Genomic DNA, 22,606 nt, shown 5'->3' with positions numbered 1-22,606 from the left:
ATTTTTAAATTTTGTATTATATAAAGATACTTATAATGCAAATTTTTTAAAAAAAAATCTTATTAAATTTAAATATTGTTTAATAAACTTATATGGTAGTTTTTTGGAAGGGAGCCATACTTCAAGTTTATTAAACAATACAAGAAAAAGGAAGTGAGTAAAGAATACAGAATTAATTAAATAATTTACTGTATAAAAAAGTTGTATATTTAATGAATGTTTCAAAACTACTTTTCTGACTTTCTTTTGTTAGATTCTTACTGGATTTTTCTTAATAACTGATCAGTTGTGTCTACAGCACCTTCATAGTGCTGTATATGCAACTGCTCATTTCAGAGCTCTGAAAATTGTTATTTTCTTTTTATCTCAATTTCATACATCTCTCCTCTATTCTCTTGCTCCCAAATCAGAAGCTTGCAGTTCCATCTAACATTAGTGTAACTATTATATTTGATTTTTAGTGTTATCCTAGATGTAATGTCATGGGGTTAACTTACTGTCTAAAATGGTGACTTAATAATAGATGGACATTGTATTTCTGATTAGTTTATCATACCACAAATTGACTAAAAACATAATTATAGTACATTCTTTGTTTTTTAGTTATCTTACATAAATTACATTATTAGGCTTTGTAGAAAAAATAAGATTGTTAAATAATAAAAAATTTCTCATGATAATTACAATAATTATATAGAATATATGATATTCTTTTATAATAACTACTATATTTCAACTTCAGCATCTCTAATTATGAATGGTAATAAAAATATATATATGTGCCTTTTTGCTTTTAACTATGTATTATTTATAAAGAGTATAATCTGCTTAATAAACTAGTTTTATAGATATCCATAAAACAATGTAATTGATAAAAATCAAAGATATCTGAAAATTCTACCCACTTTCTGAAAGAATTTTATATAAATAATAAATGTTAAAATATCTAAATAAGACATAAATTTCATTCATATATTATATTTAATTAACAGCCAATTACTACTACTATAAACAATATGATCTGAATGTTTTAAATTAAAGAAGGTTATAATTTCAGTTTGTTTGTTTGATTTTTAAATCAATTAATCCAATAATTTCAAACTTAACTAATTTAAATAGTTCTAACATCTAATAGATAAATTAATATAGTAATTATAATTATAAATGCAATTAAATATACCTTTCTGATGTCCAAACCATCATCTACAGTATGCTTGAAGGGACCCATTTCTACTTCTCTAATTAGCTCTTTCTAAGAAAAAAAAAAAAAAAAACAAATTAAATTTACACACCTTATTTTTATTATAAACAAATATAATTTAAATATAAGTACAATTAACCTAAACTATAATTTCAAGTCAAATTTTAATATCAATTTCAGATATTTTATTGACTGAATACAAAAAACGTTCAAAATTGACCATAAATTATTTTCAATAAATGGGACATGGGATTAGATTCCAAAAGTTAGCAAAAGTATGCTATTCTTTTTTATAATTATGAGAAATATGTTTATTAAAGCAATCAATAATTAACTAATAATCACAATCAAAGTATAGCATTAATATTAAGTTTTTTCTTCACTGCTAAACACTGTTAAACCAGGACATTTTCTTTTTGGCAAAAACATCATCTTTTGAGATTTCCTATTAACCTTAATCTGAAGTATTAGCAACTTCTTCTTTCTCTCTAAATCTTTTCATAAAATCTGACATTTTCATTTCTTTGCATTTGCCTAAGAGATCTTTAAAAATTTAATTTTTTTATGTAGTAATTTTTAATTTAATCTATGAAAACAAAACACAGGAAGTCTTTCAAATTCATTTAGAGCACTATCATCAATGACAGCAACACCTGGTTTATAGGAAAGCTAGAATAGAAAGCTAAGACAAGGGACAAGAAAAACTATTAATACAATCAGTTCTCATTAAAAAAAGAGGCATGAAACAACATTGAAAATTTTAATATTCTAAAATCGATGGGCAAATATGAGACAACATGCATGCATGCTTGCTTGAATAAAAACATCAAATGGTAGGATTTGCACTTAAAAATTGTGACATTTTGTCTGGGGATGTTCTCAAACTGTGTTAGAGTAAAGCAGTGTTGAAGGAACACTGTGTTGTATGTGAAATATCACCAATTCTCAAACTGTGTTAGAACAAAACTGTGTTGTATTGTATTTTATAATCATTGCTATCACAAACCTAAAATATTCATAGTTTTCTATAAGAATTGAATTTTATTAAGTTGAACATTTTCAAGATTTTATTCTATCAGATGTTATAATCATATCCTTATTTGCATATTAATTTCAAAAGAAACAATGATAAACAACTTACCCTAACTTTAGTTTCGTTATATAATTGCGGAAGAATGCAATCCAGTAAGTCCCTCACCAAGGATGGCTTGTTGTGAGCTGCAGAATTAAATGCAACAAGTGCTACACGTCTCACATTGAGATCAGGATCTTGTAACGTCCTGAGAAAATCTCCAATGCAATTTCGTAACAAAACATCAATAATTTGAGGCTGAAATTTATAACAATATAAAGTTGAAATACATAATTAAATTATTTGTAGCAAAAGTCTATATTAATTTGAATATTATAAAAACCTTTGATAAACCTTAATATTGTAAGACCAATTTATTTTTATTTTACTTATTTTTCATGTATATTGGTAATGTATAAAGCAAATAAAAACTACCACTCTGTAAGAATTTGTTCTTTAAATCCATGCACCATTTGATAAATGACTTTATCATTGAAAAAATAAAATAACATCACTTCTATAGTATTGATTTTATTATATTGCTTACAATTTTTAATAATAGAGAACATATTCAGATTAATTAAATATAACACAGACACTCAATCTCAAAATTTATAAAATTCTTGTTTTCCATCATTAGTTTTTAAATGAACTAATGATGAAAACATCTTCAATCCAGATCAATAACACAACCTTTCATTATAAACAGTTTGCATATTATTTGGTTTTGCTAACACCAACAAAAATTGCAGTATAAAGAAAAATTAATTTCCCTAATACTTATATTAAATCAAATCACTTGCTAATTAATTGTGTACAGTACATACACTACTTTATAAAGTTATGTAAAGACAAACTCATATATCTTTATAATTAAATTTCTATAACATTAAAAATTTTTAAGGCTAATATATACAAAGTATAAATACATAAGTTAAAACACCATACTAAGTATTTTAAGTTACTTAATGTTAAAGTTAAACCCCAATGCTATCAATATACCAATGACACATTCTAAGCACATTGTTTCATACAAACATGAAAAATGACAAACTAAATTATATATACATATATACCATAACATAGTAAATAATACATCAACAAAAACTTGCTTACCTGATCTGATATTGTAAATTTCATAGCTGTTACCACTGTACTTCTTGCTAATGGTGATTCTGCATTTAGGTAAGATTTTAATTTAGGCAAAAGATTTGGTGGATCTATTAATGTTAGTTTTCCGAGACATTCTGCTACAACATTCCTTGTTCCTTCTTCTGTACATTCACAATGATTAAACAACATGTGCCTAAAAATAATTCATTGATTTTAGAACAATTTTAATACAAAGTCTTAGATGAACAAATGAAAATCTATATTATTTCATTTAAATCTGAAAGTTTTTATGTATAAAATCTAAAGTAAATTCATCCTTATTTATAATCTAAAATGTTTATTTTTTCTTGTAAATAAATATTTTTCAAAAAAATAAATAAATAAAAAAATAATAATAATAATAAAATTTTGCTTAGTCCAATAAAGTTACTTAATTTTTACTCTCTGCCATTATTTTATAATTAAATTAGTATAAAGATTTTTTAAAATAATGAACAGAGTTACTAGCAAAACTGAAATGAAAATGCATGATAAAGAAGAATAACTGTAGAGTCAATTGTAAATAACAAAAATCAGTAAAATGTAACAATCAACAATTTAATTTATAAAAATGAATATGCATACAAAATATATGAAACTACACATTTTTCAGATTCATCTCAACTCTGATTCTGTGTTAAGACTGATGCTAATGAAATATTTTTTTTGTCAATCTTTATTAGTGTAATAAAACATTCACAACTATTGGGAAAAGTACTATGTAACTGAATTTCTTACATTCTTTAAAATTAATTAAATGAGTAATGATTTATTAATTTTAATAATATTGTATTAAAAGAGCATTGGGAAAATACTTATACATAATCTAAATTTTCAAAATTCAGTAATTTGGTATTGACATTTTGTTAGGACATAAATTTCCTAATTAAAAATCTTATTGTGGATAAAACAATACAGATTTTCAATGGAAGAATATGATACAAACAATATCACTTTAAAAATAAAGAATAAAAATATGATTTGTATCTGATACCAGAAACAGATTTCTATTAAACTAAATAATTAACCAACCATTTTTCCAAGTTTTTAAATAATTTAATGATCTGAATCATAGAAAGATATGTTACCATGTTGAAAAGTTTAATAATTAAGCGGCTTAAATTTAATTAAATTCAGACAAATCTGAAAAAGTAACTCCATAAAAGAAGATTCAAATATGAAATTCTTGCTTAAAATGTTTGTATACTGTATGTTGTATTATCATAATGTTAAGTTTGAAGCTTTCCAGGTATATACATAATGATTAAAAAAAAAAAAAAAAAAAAAAAAAAAAAAAAAAAAAATCAATAATTTAATAGTCAAATAGCAATTTTTAAAAATTTCAAAAAAATTAAATGTTGGCTTTAATAACTTATTCTACACCAATGTTTGGATTGAATTATCTGATTAAATAAAATTTAATGTGCTATTTGTGTTAAAAAGTCAAGCATTCATTAGCTTGAATTGTAAAACTGCTCTTCATTTTTAAAAGTAAATTATGAAAAATGTGATCACTCATTAAGAAATATTATTTCTCTTACCAAATAGCTTCTACAAATGGTTGAAGAGTTTCAACAGATGCTGGACTAGCAGATTGGCAACTAATAACCTGAAAGAAATATTTTAAATTAACATTGTAATATCCAAACAGAATCTTATTTATGTTGTGTTTGCCATATTATTCATTCATTTGACTTATTTATTACATGATGTAACATTCTTTATATTATGTAATCTGATATCAGCCTTTAAAGCTACATTTATGCAGATGTGAGAAAAGTAGCAGGGAGAGAAAAAAATCCAGCAAACCAAGCTCATGCACTCACAGGAGCACTCTCCTTGTTTTCCTTCTAGTCATGTTCATGAAAAAGTGGAAAGGAAAAGTCCAATGAATTTTACAACAAAATAAAGTTAAAGAAAAATAAATGAAACTACTAGATTATGTTCATAGCTTTTTCCTTTTATTTATGGTCTCTGTGTTTTTTTTTTTTTTTTTTTTTTTTTTTGCAGCTTTTTAGGCCATTTTCTTCACATTCCACAGACTGCCAACATTCTTCATTATCATCACTTTATTGTTGTTGTTGTGCAGTAGCTTGGCCGCCTCACTTCTGCACATGTTAACTTAGGAGAGGAGAGAAAAATACAAGGAATAGTTCAATAGATTGAAATTTCGAGGATGAGGGAAACTGATGCATTTTCCTCTTTCTTAAATTGTATCATGAGTGTGAATTTCAATTCTAAAAGTTCTCTTTCACCTGTTTTTCCCTCTTTTTACATCTAAATAAACATATTCTTAGATTAATATGTAATCTTTTTGCCTTTTATAATTAAATTCAATTTACTCTGATTACTTCTCCTTTTCACGCTAAATGGTTTGAAGTTTAATTTTATTATTTAAAATTATAGATCTTTTCAGTTTTATAGTAAAACTATAGTGGTTATCAATATTGTTTTAGTCACATTCCTGAGTTTTAGATGGCTAAAACTGAACTGGTTGTTATATACAAATAAATACCATACAGTGAATGATTAAATCATTCATGTTGCAGATAATTTTAATTCTGTATTAATCTATAAATAATATATTATATATTAAAAGTTACATTGGCCTTTCCAATTCATTGACTAATATGAAATGTTTGAGTTTGAAAGCAGACTTTTTACAGAAAAACAAAACAATATAATTGGTAGAATTTTACAAGAATATTTCTTGTTCTAAATTGCACAACCATTATTACTATTTTAAAAAAATATTCTAATTTATTAACTGTTCCACATTTTATTTAAATACTTATTTATGTTGAGGATGGCTTGGAGTTACACTGAAAACATTTCATAATAATATTTTTAGTTTTCAGAAGCCAGTATTTATTTACTTATCATATTTACTCGTGTAAAGACCGGGATCTTTATATTGTGAACTTTAACATCTTTATGTAATTTTATAATCTTTTAATATCATCTTTATATAATCTTAATCAAAATATTTAATTACATTTTATATAAAAATAGAACAAAGTAGACCAAAAAGGGTTAGTTAATGGGAAATCAACTGATAAAACTTTCTGATAAGATCGGTTTAAACTCGATTCCCACGAGTTGAGTTCCTTGTTGAGATGAGTAAAATTTCTGTGTCACGACTATGTCACCCATCACTTTATTGGTCCAAGAAGATCATCTCCTCTGACGAAATCAAGGAAGGGCCTGCAAAACACCTCTCCATATAAAAAGGGAGTACGATGAGTAAGACAGCAGAAGTTGTCACTTGACTGTGTGTGTGTGTGTGTGTGTGTGTGTGTGTGTGTGTGTGTGTGTGTCCCTGTTCGGATTTACCCATCGTCAAGCTCCACTGTTCATCCTCCTAGGACTAGCGTACAATTGGATTGAAATTTAGGACAATTGGACTAATCTACAATTAGACTGAAATCTGGAATTGAAGTTATTATATCATCTATCAGACGTTCATCGATACAATCAGCATATATCCTAAGGTATTTATCCTACCCACGAATATCTGTAAGCTCTCTCTCTAATCTGTGTAGAATTTACATTCGCAGATTGTGAGTCATGTATCTTATCAATCTCTCTGTAAAGTAACCGTTTTGTATCATTCTGGATATATGGGAAAATAAATGGGTATATTTCTATATATAGAAATCTCTGAGTGCATTCCTTCCGTCATCCTCTCCACTTGCTTCATTCCGGGTCTAACCCATATGTAACCGCTTGCGCAATTTTACAATTCTCTGTATCAATCTAAGGATACAGTGGTGTCATCGTGACGCGGTATCAAAGAGATACCAGCCCTACGGTCACACTCGCATATAAGACAATCTCACATATAGGTTGAAGTGTGACTTTAAAGATCAAAATAAAGAAAATTTGATTTATTAATACAATTCTAATTTTATTTTGTTTAATCACAAATAAAATATCAAATGAACATAAATGCACACATTGACCTGCAAAAATTACTGGCATCTTAAACTTTAAGGAAAAATCTTGTAAAATTGACAACATAATTTGTTCATGTAAAGCTGGACAATTAGAAACCTTTTTTTTGCCAATTCTTAACAGTCAAATCCACTCTACATCAATTACACTTACAAGTTTCTCCAAATTCTAATTTCCAAATAACCATCTGTTTTCACATGGAAATAAATTAAAACTTATATTGGACTCCTGTGTGATTTTGGAATTTCAATCTGGAATTCAATTCAAAAGCTTTGCTTTTCCTATTACTATTCATCTTTACTCCTGACAATATACAAGAACGATTCAAACAATGAAGATAAAATACTTACGATTTTAAATACAAGAGGTTACCTCGTATTTAAAATTGTAAGTATTTTGAAAGCATCTGGTGAAAAATGCAAATATACGGTTCATAAAAATTATTTGCAAAAATGCAAAGAATCTTTCACTCGCGCATATAGGACAACCTAGGAATTTGAAGCTGTGATAAATGAATAAAAACCTCATCTTATATGCTAGTAAATACAGTATTTTACAAACTTTGATTGGCAGCATCCACAAAAAACAGAAAAATATCTCCCTCCACAATAATAAGCCCAAGTAATTTTATTTTAATTATTTATTACTAACATGGTGTCAAGTATTGTACACTTTCATACGTAGATAATATTCCAAATTTAACCTGATCAGTTAGTGACTAAGTAATAAGATCCAATTTCTCTCTTTTAGTGACACAATACAAAATAAGATTCAATCAGAGAGCATTTTTCAACATCCTCATCATGTCTTTATTAATATAAAAATTTGCAAATTCAATATAACTACTTTTTGCAGCAAAGAATTGAAATAAGAACTGTAATTATAATGATTGTCTTGTTTTCCAAAATTAAAAAAAAAAAATACAAATTACCAAATATTTTATAGAATTCTTTTTGATGTATCTATGCAGAAAATAATTTGTTTCTTTAACATATAAAAAAATTATGTAATTACAAAACAAATTTTTCATTTTAAATTTCAGCTAATAAAACTTTAAGAAACTTCATCCTTGCTTTTATTTATAATTAAAATTTTCATTCTTTTGTAGGATACTATAAACTTTAAAAATAAATAAATAAATATATATATATATATATAAAATCTTTTCCATTAAAAAATTTAATGTTTTGCATTTTTATTAATTTGCACATTTAAGATATTGATGCAACAGAAATAACTACCATCATCATATTAATGCCTTAATTAATTTAATAGGTTTTTTTTTATTACAATGATGAACAAGAAATTTTATAAATGTACAAAAATTCTCAAATAGATAATACTTTAAAAAGTATCTTATCACTTCATACATAAGTTTTATCAAATGTATATATTTTTTAACTGATTGTGTCTTGTCAAAGGGAAAATTTTAGCATTTAACATATTAAGGTAGACAAGAAACCGCTAAAGAAAGATCAACTCCACCATGAGATGTTATTTCCTGATACTGTTTGAAAGAGACAAAATGAGAAAACACTTTTTAAAATATTATCTATTTGGAATTTTTGTAAATTTCTAAGTTTATTCTTATTGTCTCAGCCATTTTATCAAATAAATTTTGTCTTTATGATTTAATAATTCCAAACTACCCATTTATCTTGTTTTCCTAATCCATAACTTAAAACTTAAGTTAACATGGTTATAAAAAATTATTTATTTAATTACTTACTTCCTTCAAAGAATGTAAAAGAAGATATTGGCGTTTAGGTTGTGCTTCAATCTCCTGAAGAATAAATGGTAAGTATTCTTGTAAGTTACCAATGGCAACACTACCTAAATGAAAAGAAATTTTCACATTTATGATGATGATAAAAATTTAAAATGTATAATATAAGATAGTTCATAAAGTAAGAAAATCGAAAAAAGTAATAACAACAATCATCATTCATAAATTATTATTATTATTAAAAAATTTCTTGAAATTCATATATTTTATGAACTTAAAATGAAATATATATATATATATATATATATATATATATTTTAATATATATAATTTTGTAAAGATGTTTCACTGCTTTAATGTTTCTGGAATGATTTTCAATTAATCATCAAATACACATTCTGATAAAATAAATTAGTAGTAGCTTAAAAATAATTAATTAAAAAAAAAATTTTTACATTGCTAATACAGCAATTTAAGTACCAGACTATAGCTACAAAAAATTTTGCATTAATGCAAAACACAGCATCTTCATTTTTTTCACTTTCCAGTGCATATAAAAAAAAACCTCAAAAAATAGAAAAGAAAAAAGTAAAAATAATAGATAAAAAGAAATCCCCAAAACCATCTTAATTTAAGAGCAAGGGTACTTTAAATCAATATTACAAACTTGAAAAGCTTACTTAATTGTATTGTGTGCATCTTTCATAGATGCACACAATACAATTAAAACTTTAAATGGCATTTATATATTAATTTAAAATTCTGTTCTTATTTTATTGAAGAGATTCATTCTTTAATGTACATAATTTAAAATTTAAAAATTTTTTACCTAAAGCAAATGATGCAGCTGATTTAACTTCCTCACTTTGTGATGTAAAGGCATCCAAGAGAGTAGTTTTCAAATTTGATATACTGCAGAGATCTCTACACAAAGCAATTGATTATAATATTTAATAATATATATAAATGTATATTGTTAAAAAAATTAAAATATTTGTAAATATCTTAAGATTAAATTGGTAATAATTATAATTTTTAATTAATTTACTACATTTCAAACACAAATTGTAATCTTAAGTTAAAATTATAAAAATCATAATATTAAAGAATAAATTATATAGAAAATCAAATTTTCTTCCATTTATAAAGGAAATATTCAAATTAACAGATTAATTTAGAAGTCACATAATAATCTTTATAATTAAAATAGAGTATACTCAGTTTATTGAAATCACACACTTTTATTAATCATTTAATGTTCTGATAACATTAACATGTTCATTCTTCATTTAACTGCACTTAATTAATCGACACACAGAAACCTTTATAATGCAGCCTTTAATTCAAATTATCAAATGTTTCCAGCCATTTTGAAAGGCCTTTGTCAGGAATATAATAATTGAATTTTCTTATATGCGCAGGCTCATATATAAATAAAAATAAATACAGTCTGTAATGGTACTTGTATCAAATATATATATATATATATATATATATATATATATATATAAAATTCATGAATGAATGAATAAAATAAAAAAGTAACTAAATATGTAACTACAATACATATGTAAAAAACACAAAAAGTACATAACACAATTGCTAACATAACCAAAGGAATGTGTAGAATGAGCAATCAGTCACTGCGCTAGCAACATATGCTATAGCTGACTCGACAGAAGTCACTGTGGATTGGCAAAGGGCTAAAATAATACAAAAGATCCAGGACAAGAGGCACTTGAAATATGTGGAAGCAGGGCAGATATATAAGACATACCAAGAAGGATTAGCAATAAATTTTAGAGAGTCCAATAAAATATCAGCAGCTTGGAGAGCAAGCCTAATTTCAATATTATAGCATAAAATAAAGGGATGAGCAGTTAAAGAAGCAGGCATTTTGGTGTTCTTCTCTATGTTAGCAAATTGTGTTATGTATTTTTTGTATTTTTTACATATGTATTGTAATTACATATTTAGTTACTTATTCATTTTATTTACTCATGTATTTTATATATCAATCAATCAATCAATTAACATTTATTTGTTATGGCTTTTGCCTTTACAAATGGGGTTACAAATTTATATCAAAATTAACAAATACAAACATTTTTCTTTATAATTATGTATAATAATAAGTAATATAACTCATGTAACATTGTAACATGTGTAATGAATAACAGAAAAATTTATAAATATTATACAACATTGCAGAACTTAAATTATCATCGTATAAACAAAACATATCAAAATCAATTGTCAAAAAAGTATCCTTTAAGTGTTCAGTAATTTCGCAAGATAGGTGGTTCTTAATGTTTTCACAAAATCTGTTACATAGTGAACAATTTGAGTGAGCCGATATATTCATTCTACATCCATTTAAAACAATAGTATAGTCATTAAGTCGTAGTTGTATTATTAAAGATTTAATATTGTAATTTAAATCTGATAATAGATAATATCGAGGTGTCCATGAGGATGATAGCGAAGTTTCAAAAAAGTACACTTTTGCCCAATATAATATCTTAAATATCTTGGGCCCAATATTTATCTTTTAATGACTGAAATAGTTCAGCTAGAAAGAAATTTTTTTAATCAGAAATTTGAGTATAGTAAGCATAACCTAAATCAGACAATAAATGTTCAACTGAAGAAGACCAAGTTATAGCCAAAGAATTTCTATCTATTAATTTCAATTTATTATAAACCAACTTTCTAAGATCAGATTCTGGTAACTGGTAAGATTTTAATCCAGTATCTAAAAATGGCCCAATTCAAGTCTTAAAACAGGTCTGGGCACCAAACGATTAATACGAAATATCGATCTGATAAATCTCAGTTGCATCTTCTCTAGTTTATCAACAAGAGATGATCCCCAAATAGGAAACATAAATCCCAAACTTGAGTGTATCAAGGAATCAAACAATTGAAAGTATGACTTAATAGAAGACTGCTTCATTCTAACCATGAGCTTTATTAAATTAGAAAGTTAAAGTTTATATTTTAAAAACAATTTATCTAGGTGAAAAGAAAATGAACCCTGTGGAGTAAAATAGATACCCAGATATTTGTAAGATGAGACGATCTCCAACTCAGAGTTAGATAAATAAAATTTACCAGCCTTCCCCAGTCTGCCCTCTCTTTGAAAAACCATTACTTTGGTTTTAGCCTCGTTAATAAGTAGTTTATTAGATTTACAATAATCCTGTAGAAGGTTAAGTTTCATCTGAAGGCCAATAGGTGAATACGAAAATATTACAATGTCATTGGCAAACAAAAGACAGTTCAATTCTATCTCCAGTGATATACCCATAGTATTATGACTATTAAAAGTCTGGGAGATCGTTAACGAATATGTTAAACAAAATAGGACTAAGTGGTTCATCTTGTGGAAGACCTTTATTAGCAATTACCACTTCTGAAAGACAACAATTAACTTCAATTTGAAAAGCAGTATCAGAAAACAATTGTCTTAAAAGGTTAATAAAAGAAGATATACATATCTGAGAAAGCTTTGACCATAAAGTATCATGATCTATTGTATCAAACACCCCTGACAAATCAATGAATCCAACATATAATTTATTACATTTCTTAGTCAAAACTAATTGCAAAATTCCAAGAAAAAGAAATAAATTATAAACAACACCTCTATTCACTACAAAAGAACCCTGACTAATAGAAATAACATGAAACCACTCAAGCCAAAGTCGCAAACAATTAACCAATTACATAGAGAAAATTTTCCTAATTACACTGATTAGCAATATCAGACAATAATTCAGAGGATCGAAACAATTACCCTTCTTATATATCATTTTTAAGCAGATATTTTTCCAAGTAGTAGGAAAAGAATAATTAGTTTTGAAATTATTAAATAAAGATAACAAATTGCTTAAAGCATTAATCGGGAGAGATTTAATCATCTCAGCCTTAACAGCATCTAAACCAGGGACTTTATTATTTTTTAGAGAATGCACTACAAATTGTAATTCATCAAAATAAAAATTTTCGTCACGTAATGGGTCCATAGTGTCATTAGTACAAATGGACAGTACAGCCAAAGATGGTCCAGAGAAATAGGTTTTCAAATAATCCGCCCAATCACAAATAGAAATGTTATTATGCGCAAGTTTGTTAGTTCTAAATTTATTAACAATCTTCCAAAATTCAGTAGAGTTTTTAATATGCAATAACTGAAAATTAATCTTATTCCAAAACAATTTCTCTTTTCAATCGTAAACAGTCAGTGTCAAACCAAGACTTCACAAACTTTCTTGAACAATCATACCTGACATACATATTACTTTGAACTACAAATTCAAGGATCATATTGTGAAAATTCGAACCCGCCAGAACCAAGCCGTTAATAATAAAATTATTTTATTACTTGGTTCCCACGGAGAAAATATGAATCAGGAGGAACAAGAGTCGAAAAACGCGGGTTGGTGAAACTGGAACTTGTGACCGAGAGAATAAAAAGGCGACGACAGAGAAAAGGGGGGTCGGTTACGTTTGTCTTTTAGACTGTGCATGTGCGGACAAAATCGAGGGAAACCGCCTAAAATCAACGGAATATTGTCGACTACGAGGACCGACCCGGATCATGAGGTATGACCCGAATTTATGTAAACTCTCCCTCCGTGAATCCGGAAAGAGGCGACCGTCGCGCGCCCCTTCTGTAATTCTCTTGCTAGCTTAAATAAATTTTTGTTGTTGTTATTATCCGTTGGCTATGTCTTTTATTCGGGTATCGTCTCCGCCGCTCTATCGTCGGACCCATCCACTTCCTCCACTCGCCTAAAAACGCGTAACGCGTAACACTTCAGAACCGCCATCTTGACGTGGGCAGGTCTAACGGACCTGTGAGCCGAAAAAAGGAGGAACGAGACTCCGTCCGCCTCCCGGCGCCCATAATATCAGCAAAGGACGAATAAAAAGAAAAAGAATCCAAAAAGAAACCACTTTTAAAATCTGTGTATCGCTTGGTAACATTATACAAATACTTGCCCAAACATGAAGGTCTCCACACACGGTGACAAATTTCACTAGGTGATTCTTTACTAAGTGGAAGAGAATCAAATCTGAAAGAAATAGAAACTGGGAGATGAACATAATCAAATTTATTCAAAACATTAAAAGTCTACTGTGTTATCAACTAATTCAGAGTTTGTAGCTATCAGATCAATAACTGATGCACCCAAAGAAGAAATAAACGTAAAATTCGCAAGGAAGTTAGTAACAAAACAACCATTTAAAAGAATCAAACCAAAAGATTTGACTAAGTTCAAAAAATTCCTTCCCCTATAGTTAAAGATCATATCTTGAGACTCTCTAAAGTTATAAAAATTTAAATTAGAACCTGTATATAAGGTATCTATTTCAGAAGCAATTCTAGCATTAGAATCACCAAGAATCAAAATGTCATCGTCTTCTTTAAAATCAAGAATCAATCTATCAAAGTACACAATCAGCATATCATGTTTATTAATAGAAATATAAACCAAGACGATTAAAAATCTAGAACGATCATTAAACAAAAGTTTATCAAATTAAGTTTAGTGATGATAAAATTATCAGAGAGATGACAAATTTCTAACTTACCAAGTTTCTGAGAAACTACTAAGAACAAACCACCAGATGGTCTTCCAGGTCCCTCAGGTTTATGAGCTAAAGATTCAGTAAAATAAAACTGAGAATCTAGCAATGAAAGAAGGGTTTTCAATGAAGATGTCATCTATGATTCAGTTATACCAATAATATGATATGAAAATCAAACGAAACTTTTATCAGAAAAATTAGTATATAATAAATCTTGGCCAGTGGCGTAGCATGGGTGTCAGCCGCCCAGGGCGGAGGAAAATTTCGCCACCCCCTTATTTAGGTACTTTTACAATTAATTTTTATATTATTATTTATTGTGAAATTTTGCCGCCCCCACTATGCTACGCCACTGACCTTGGCTATTCCAAGATAATACCTTTAACATAAAAAAGAACTTCTGAGCAAGGAATAACAGGTAAAGTTTTTAATTTTCGTCCATTTGATGATCCACCAACTTCCCTGGTAATAAAAAAGGTTCAACCTTCATCAACTTGTTAGTTTTTTTATCGGAGACTGCGTCAAATTCAGCCACCACCAAATTATTTTTTGAAACTATTTTAAGATCTTTCACTAAAATAGAGTCACCATTGGATCTTTTAACAGATGACAGAATGTCGGAAACCAAAGACAGAACTTCAGATGAATTTCCCTCTAATCCGGCGACAACAATATTATTTCTCTGATGTTCATTAGACGATGAATCTAAGAGATATAAAAAATAGGAAGTAGTAGAAGAGACATTTAAGTTAGAAAATTCTTCTACCTTCTTCTCCACATTGAGGAGACACTGTTCAAAGTCTTTATGCAAATTTGCTTTGCCAGCCATTCAAATTTAGTAGCTAAATCTTCGAGTTTAGTCAAAATGGTATCAAATTTCTACTCCAAAAAAAAGAAATAAATAAATTTTGAAGTACATTAGTAGACAAAGCCAGTAGAGGAAAAAAAAATTCAAGTCATTGGAATTTTAGAGTTGGTTCACTAGGAGATCTTTGTCTTTTACCAACAGACGATGTGGACGACTTTGAAGGAGGGGAGGGAGAAAGGAGGAATGTGAGACATTGGGCCAGGGTTAGACTCAATGCCTCCAATTAGTAATAAAGTACAGTATATAGTAATAAATATATATCAAAAACTTTAGTAAAACTGAAGTAAAGAAGCACACAATTTTTAATATAAATTATATCCAAAGCACTAAAGTTCATTAATGACAGCTCACTCAAACTCACCAACACTGATGAATGTCGCAAGCACCTCCCCATATATATATATGATACAAGTACCATTGCAGATTTTATTTATTTTTATTTATTTACAAGCCTGCGCATACAAAAACGTTTGGTAATTTGAATTAAAGGCTGTATTATAAAGGTTTTTGTGTGTCAATTAACATGTTCCAAAACATACAAGGTATAATTTACTGTAAAAATTTTTGATTATTATTAATTACAGTTTGATTATTGCTATAATTATCTTTGGGTAAATTTTTGAATTCCCTTCATATTACTAGCTCCAATATGCAGCTAATAGCATGCAACCATTAACAATCTTAACAAGTAACTAAAACATTAATCATTTTAATTATTATTTTGACACAATGCAATACTGCTGACACTTCTTACTTCAATTACATGCTAGCCGGTTTTAGAAATAATAGAAGGCAAACAATACTCAATTACATATCTCTATCAATTAATAAATCTTTAAGTTACATAATTTTTAATTGTTTTAGCATATCATTTTTTATCAGAGTGAATAAAACAATTACTTCTAATTGTAATCTTATTAACTTATCCTGCTTAATGTTATCATATAGGTAAAGTTAATATGATTTCAATATGTGGTGTCTATTTATAAAAATAGTATTTTTATTCAAAATACACCACATTTTAGATAATTCAACTTAAAACTTTAATAACATATTTTAACTTTATAGGCTATTTTTTCTTTTGAAAAAGTAATCATGTTTCTATTAACAAGCAATTTAATGATCAATTTAAACCATAGCAAATATAAACAATTATTATCTGTTAATGCATTCGAATCTCAAATTATAAAACTTTATTTTATATCATTGTTTCTATAAAAGGTAAAATTATTCATATAATACTAAACCTATAGAATAATATATTAATTACAGTAGAGAGTCGTTAATCGGAACACTGGTAATCAGCATGATTTTCAGTCGGACTGTGTTGTGCTGAATCGAACGTTTTTGATACTAAATTTACTTCTAAAGTATAATTTTCATGTTTTTATATTCTTCAATATATTTATTTTGTTTGTACAAAATGCAGAAATAATTTTTAACGATACGATAGCCTCGATTATTATTATAAAAATTTTCGTTAGGCTTAAAATCGACGAAAATTCAACATGAAGCAACACACAATGGAGAAAAATTTGAACATCGGACAGGTTAATGTATTTTTTCGTACATAATGGGTAATCGGAACAAATGACTAATCGGAACAACCCCAGTCCCTAATTGATTCCAATTTTTGACTCTCTACTGTAATATTAATAAATTAGTTGATAATATAAAAAATTCTTATAGTGCAATATATATTTTAAAGACTTACATATGTTTTCCAATTTCTCCAATAGCTAGAACAGCAAATAACTGAATTGAATCCATATTCTGATGTATCTAAAATATAATGAAACAAAACTAAGAAAAGATAATTACAATATATTCTTGAAAGAAATCACTTTCAGCTTTGGTTGGAGCCATTCTTTCAAGAAATTTTATAATGTAACAAACATTTTCAATAATGAAGTCAAAAATGACAAGAATGAAAAAAGAAAATTTTTAAATACTGTCTTAAAATTAAAAGAAAGACAGCAAAAATGAAGATGTCACAAAAAATTTTTAACATTTTTTTCTTTCTTCTCTACATTTCACTCACATATTTTTAAAGTAAATTCTTAATTTTATTTTTGTCACTCATTTCATATGCTACAAGTTTCTATTCATTATTAATTTTGTTTGTTCTTTTTACAGAGTGATTGTTTTTAGTAATATTTTAATAAAAATATAATAATTTTAACTGAAAATATATGAAAAATTTTCAATAGACAATATTTTAGTTTTTTGACAAAATTAATAACAATGGTATAACAATAACAAAAACTAACTGCTAAATTTGAATCTACCAAAAATATATTTGAATCAATGTGTAAAGAGGTAGTATTGGTCTTTAAGCTGATAAGCCACAACATTTATAGAAGCTCCAAGTTAGTATACTGGCATATGCGCATAAACACACACAACATTTGTAAGGGGGTTATGTTGATGCCACAAATTTTGCAATAATCAGCATTTTAATGAATGCCTCCTTTGGTTGACCAGAAGTAAAAAATGAAAGATAAATGAAATGTTAAAAAAGAGCTTATTCAAAATTCTAAAAAATATTCAATATTTCCCTGACACACTTGTATATCACCAGACATAGGTTAGAAAACACTGCTATAGACAAATAGCAGAGCAATTTTTAATTTGTGTAATAAAATAATTAATTATTATTATAATTAATGAGAAAGCTTCACAGTCACCATGCTTCATTCTTTATGCTAATTTGAAAATTGAGATGTAGCATCCATTTTAAAAAGTGGTGATCATTTTGTAATAGAAATGAATTCAAAAACTAAATATTTGTAATGAAAACTGAACTGTGTTCACAATAAAAATTTTAATTAAGAGATGAGAGAGGCAATTTCTCCAACACCACCTCTCAAATTCATGCCTAAATGAAGATTTACATATTTTAAAATTTTTATACTATATTTGGTATATGTATTTATCCTAAAATATAAAGTACAAATTAATTTTATAAATTTGTCATGTTTTTAAAAAATAATCTACGAATTCTTGTTGTATTGACTGGAACATTTAGAGCGGGAAAAAATGAACAAAATTGGCTTGAATTAGTGAAATTGCACTATATATACAATTATTATATAATAAAATTTTAAAGTATCTAAACACTAAGATTAAATTAATTATACATAGAGTTAAAAATTTAAATTATGTAATTACAGTAGAATCTCATTTTAATGGATTGCTAAGGCCATCAAAAATCATGTTTCTAGAATCCATTATATCATAAACAACATATTTCTTGCATGTGCAGGAAAATATCTGTTATTTGAAAAAACTTTTGTTTTTTAACCCCCTACATATAAGAAATACCTGTACTTGAAAATTTTTCAGTCTCTCGAAATGTCTATTCTTTATTCTATAGAAACTCTTATGTCACAAGATTATATATTATGCCCTATACGTGTATGACAAAGCTGACACTGTATATACTGTAAGCACAAAAAAGGGAAATTACATATGCTCATTAACACTTCACTTGATTTCATGATTTGTTAAAAAACTCATCTATCTTGGCTTGTTTTGTTACTTCTTTTCTGCCTATTGAATACAACAACTGTTTAACAACAATGTCATGTACGTTCTGTTTGTTTAAGCTGAAACTCATCAGGAAAGTCTTCACACAACTTAGAAAGACTATGGCCTTCTAAATTTTGGCACTACACTTGTACCAATGTCAAAACATTCACTAGGTGGATTCTCAATTGTTTCAACCCACTGACTCTCTTTGTACGATTCTTGAATTGTACATGGCCCAGACATAAGTGCATCATTGAACTCTACAAATTTCCAGAAACACCCAAATATTAACTAAATGTTGAAAAAATGCAAAGTTTACAATAGATGGAGCTAAAAAAATCTATTATTTTGAGTTACAGATTCCCTAAAAGGAGGTAATGTGACATTGATTTGGTAGGACCTGGAAAAAAATCCATTATTCTGTGATCTGTTAAAACAAGATTTTACTATAGATGCATGTAACTATACACATACTAGTTTAATATAAAATTGAGAATAAGGATTACAAAATAAATTACTTGCAATTCCTGAAGAAACTGTTGAACAACTGGAAGAGCTTCATGTGGGCAAGTTACAGTCATTGCAGCAACACATTTTGCAATAGAATGATATGCTTGTTTATGAATATTATGAGATGGTGATGGATGATTTTCAACATGATGATATATTGGTGATATTAATTTCTATAAAGAACAATTATAATTACTAATAAATTTAAAATAATTGTATTATTATTATTATAAAAACTTAAGTGCACAAAATAATATTTTTCATTATATCATATTTATACAGTAGAACCTCGATTATCCGGATTGTTCAAAATAAACAAAAATTTTACGAATTTGCTGATTTGCACTTGGCGAATTGCAACTCTGTTTATGTACGTGATGGAATGCATAACTTTTTTTTGTTCCAACAACGTCTCATCTGGCACAGTGGTAGTAAACTTTTTAATAAATTTTGCATCATAATAAAAATATAACTTGACATACATATTCATAAATAATTTATATTCAAATTACATCATTTCTATGGCCAAGGGTGGTGTAAAGCATGGGCGACGTGGGCCACCGCCTACAACCTCAGTCCGAGGGGCCTCGCGCCTCAAAGGTTTATCCATTTCTTAAAAGCCATGAATGTGACGAAAAAATTTTACTCGTCATAAAACGATAAATAGTTTGCATTTTCATGAATAAAAATTTGACAGTTTCAACTGCTTTTTATCTTATAAAATCCATCTTCTTGCGCCAGCAGAGGGCCTGGTGAAACGTACCTTGCCCAGTGTTTAGATGTCGCCATGAAGTGGTTTGAGAACCAAGAAGAGTGTAACTTGGGACAACTTATATATCTTAAAAGTATTCGCGATTTAGCAGCTTCAAGAAGAACAGCTAGCTTTAAACAAAAATCGAAAATTGAATTTCTTAATGAAAAATAATTTAATATTGAAGCTATATGTAAATCTAGACAAATAAAAATTATTCATACTGTATGTACGTACTGTACATCATGTCTTTCATTGTCAATTATTATTATTTTTTTTCGATTAACTGGATTTTTCCTTATTTGGACTACCTTCATCCCCAATTAGTTCAGATAATTGAAGTTCTACTGTACGATAATTGAAGTTCTATATAAGATTCTCTTAACTATATAAATTTTTATATATTTTTTTTATTTGAATAAATTTGTTTATAATAATTCTTTCAGAAAATTCATCAATCACTTTTCTATAATGATTCTCAATAATCTAATGTTGGTAATCAATAGTAATTAAATAATAATATAATAAAATACATAATTATTGCAATAGTCAGTTCATTTTTGCTATTTAAATATTAAAAATTGAAAAAAGTAATTTAAATTATAGCTAAATACAAAATTATAAAAATTTTAACCTCCCCAAACACACTTGTATGTATATCATAATTTTGTATATACAGAATTTTCTCATATTCAATTTCAATATTAAAAAATTCAATATTCAGTTGTTATATATTGATAGAAAATTAATTTAACTTATGACCATCATTATCACATTTGGTGTTAAAGTTCATTTTCTTAACACCAAATATTCAGACTAAAAAATAATAATAAAAACAGAGTAAAGACCAAGTAACAATGTGTTTCTACATTAATGAGTTCACTATTACAAATACATACAACATAAAATTCTTATAAAAAAATTTCTTTCAATTTTTTTAAGATTTGTTGAAAAACCAAAGTCTATTTCTCAGTATTATCATGTTAAATATTACTTAGTCTTACATGAAATTCATACCTGTAATAGTTCTCTGTATCCAAGACCAGGTAGATATGACATCACCAATGCTTGGAAAAATTCTAACATTGCATTTAAAGCAGCACCTGTTGTACATTAGTATTAATTATTAGAAACTTTTCAATAAAAATTTTAACTGTTACAAAATTAATAGTAGTCAAAAATTAAATAACATTCTCTGAATTAAGAAGAAAAAAGAAATAACATTAGATTAAAAACAAATCTTAGTAAAAATACCAAAAATAATATTTTAAAAATGCAAGTATTCTATAAATTGAACTAAATTCCAGTACTGAAATTTGATGATCAATCAAAACCAAACATTTTTATTCATTAAAATTTTCTATTTAGTTCATTTATAATATAGATAATATTACCAATTATAAACATATAAGATAAATGTATTAGTTATGTACTAATTTCTTGCACAGATTTACAAAATTACAAAAGTTAAGGCCTGTTCATACTCTTTTCATGAGAAATGAAAAGAGAAGGAAAAATGACACCAAACAGGTGCACAATACTTTGCACATTACTAGTGACATACTTCCATTCTCTTTTGCCTCTTTTGATTAGCTTGACAAAAATTCTACTTTTCTCTCTGTTGGTAGCTCACAATTCTTTGTGTTCTTCAACATAGAGACTAACAATTGAAATAATAAGAGATAGCATAGGATTATCTTTGATAAATTGCAATTTATCATTTATATATTTTAAGTTAATCAAATCCAAATATATATATATATAAAGATAATATCAATTTAAAACTTACTTAAAATCAAAAATGTATTTCACAATCATTTTCCTTAATTTATTTTATAAAGTTATATTATTATTTGATCTCTTTTCTTCAAATTAATGAACCACAAATACACTTTTTAAGAATTTTATGACATGGGAATTAGGGTTTCTCATTTCCCGGTCTTTTGCTTGTCCCGGGATTCCAGGATAAAAGTGAACTGTTTCCAGGGATAGAATTAATTATTTTTAAGATATACAAAATATCATGAAATCAAATAATATAATTATTTTTCATTTTTTAAATTAATTTAATACGTTCCGCAACCTCCAAAATCATATTAATAATGCAGTGTAAGATATATATTAAAAATTACTTTTGAATTATGTAGAAATTTTCACAAATAGAAAAAATTTATTAAAGTTTGCTGAAAACTGCATACAACAACAAAGAAAAAGAAAAAAAAAATGCTTTGAATTGAGTTGAA

At 27.0% G+C, this 22,606-nt stretch overlaps 1 protein-coding gene across 1 annotated transcript in view; it reads right to left on the bottom strand.

Annotated features, from left to right (window-relative positions):
- Positions 1-22,606, bottom strand: part of Cand1 (Cullin-associated and neddylation-dissociated 1) — a 90,163-nt gene that overhangs the window by 4,201 nt on the left and 63,356 nt on the right. The window contains exons 15-23 of the mRNA XM_067273668.1: positions 21,381-21,466; positions 19,621-19,785; positions 17,286-17,353; positions 9,935-10,029; positions 9,109-9,212; positions 4,967-5,034; positions 3,390-3,579; positions 2,343-2,531; positions 1,181-1,252 (exon numbers count right to left, since the gene is read on the bottom strand). Coding sequence (XP_067129769.1) covers positions 1,181-1,252; positions 2,343-2,531; positions 3,390-3,579; positions 4,967-5,034; positions 9,109-9,212; positions 9,935-10,029; positions 17,286-17,353; positions 19,621-19,785; positions 21,381-21,466 — 1,037 coding nt within the window. The remainder of the gene's footprint in view (positions 1-1,180; positions 1,253-2,342; positions 2,532-3,389; positions 3,580-4,966; positions 5,035-9,108; positions 9,213-9,934; positions 10,030-17,285; positions 17,354-19,620; positions 19,786-21,380; positions 21,467-22,606) is intronic.

The sequence above is a fragment of the Centruroides vittatus genome, unplaced genomic scaffold (genome assembly GCF_030686945.1).
Source record: "Centruroides vittatus isolate TY-2023 unplaced genomic scaffold, ASM3068694v2 contig_484, whole genome shotgun sequence".
In the NCBI taxonomy this organism is placed as follows: Eukaryota; Metazoa; Arthropoda; class Arachnida; order Scorpiones; family Buthidae; genus Centruroides; species Centruroides vittatus.
The sequence above is the reverse complement of the archived record's forward strand: the minus strand, read 5'-3'. Positions and strand labels throughout refer to the sequence as shown.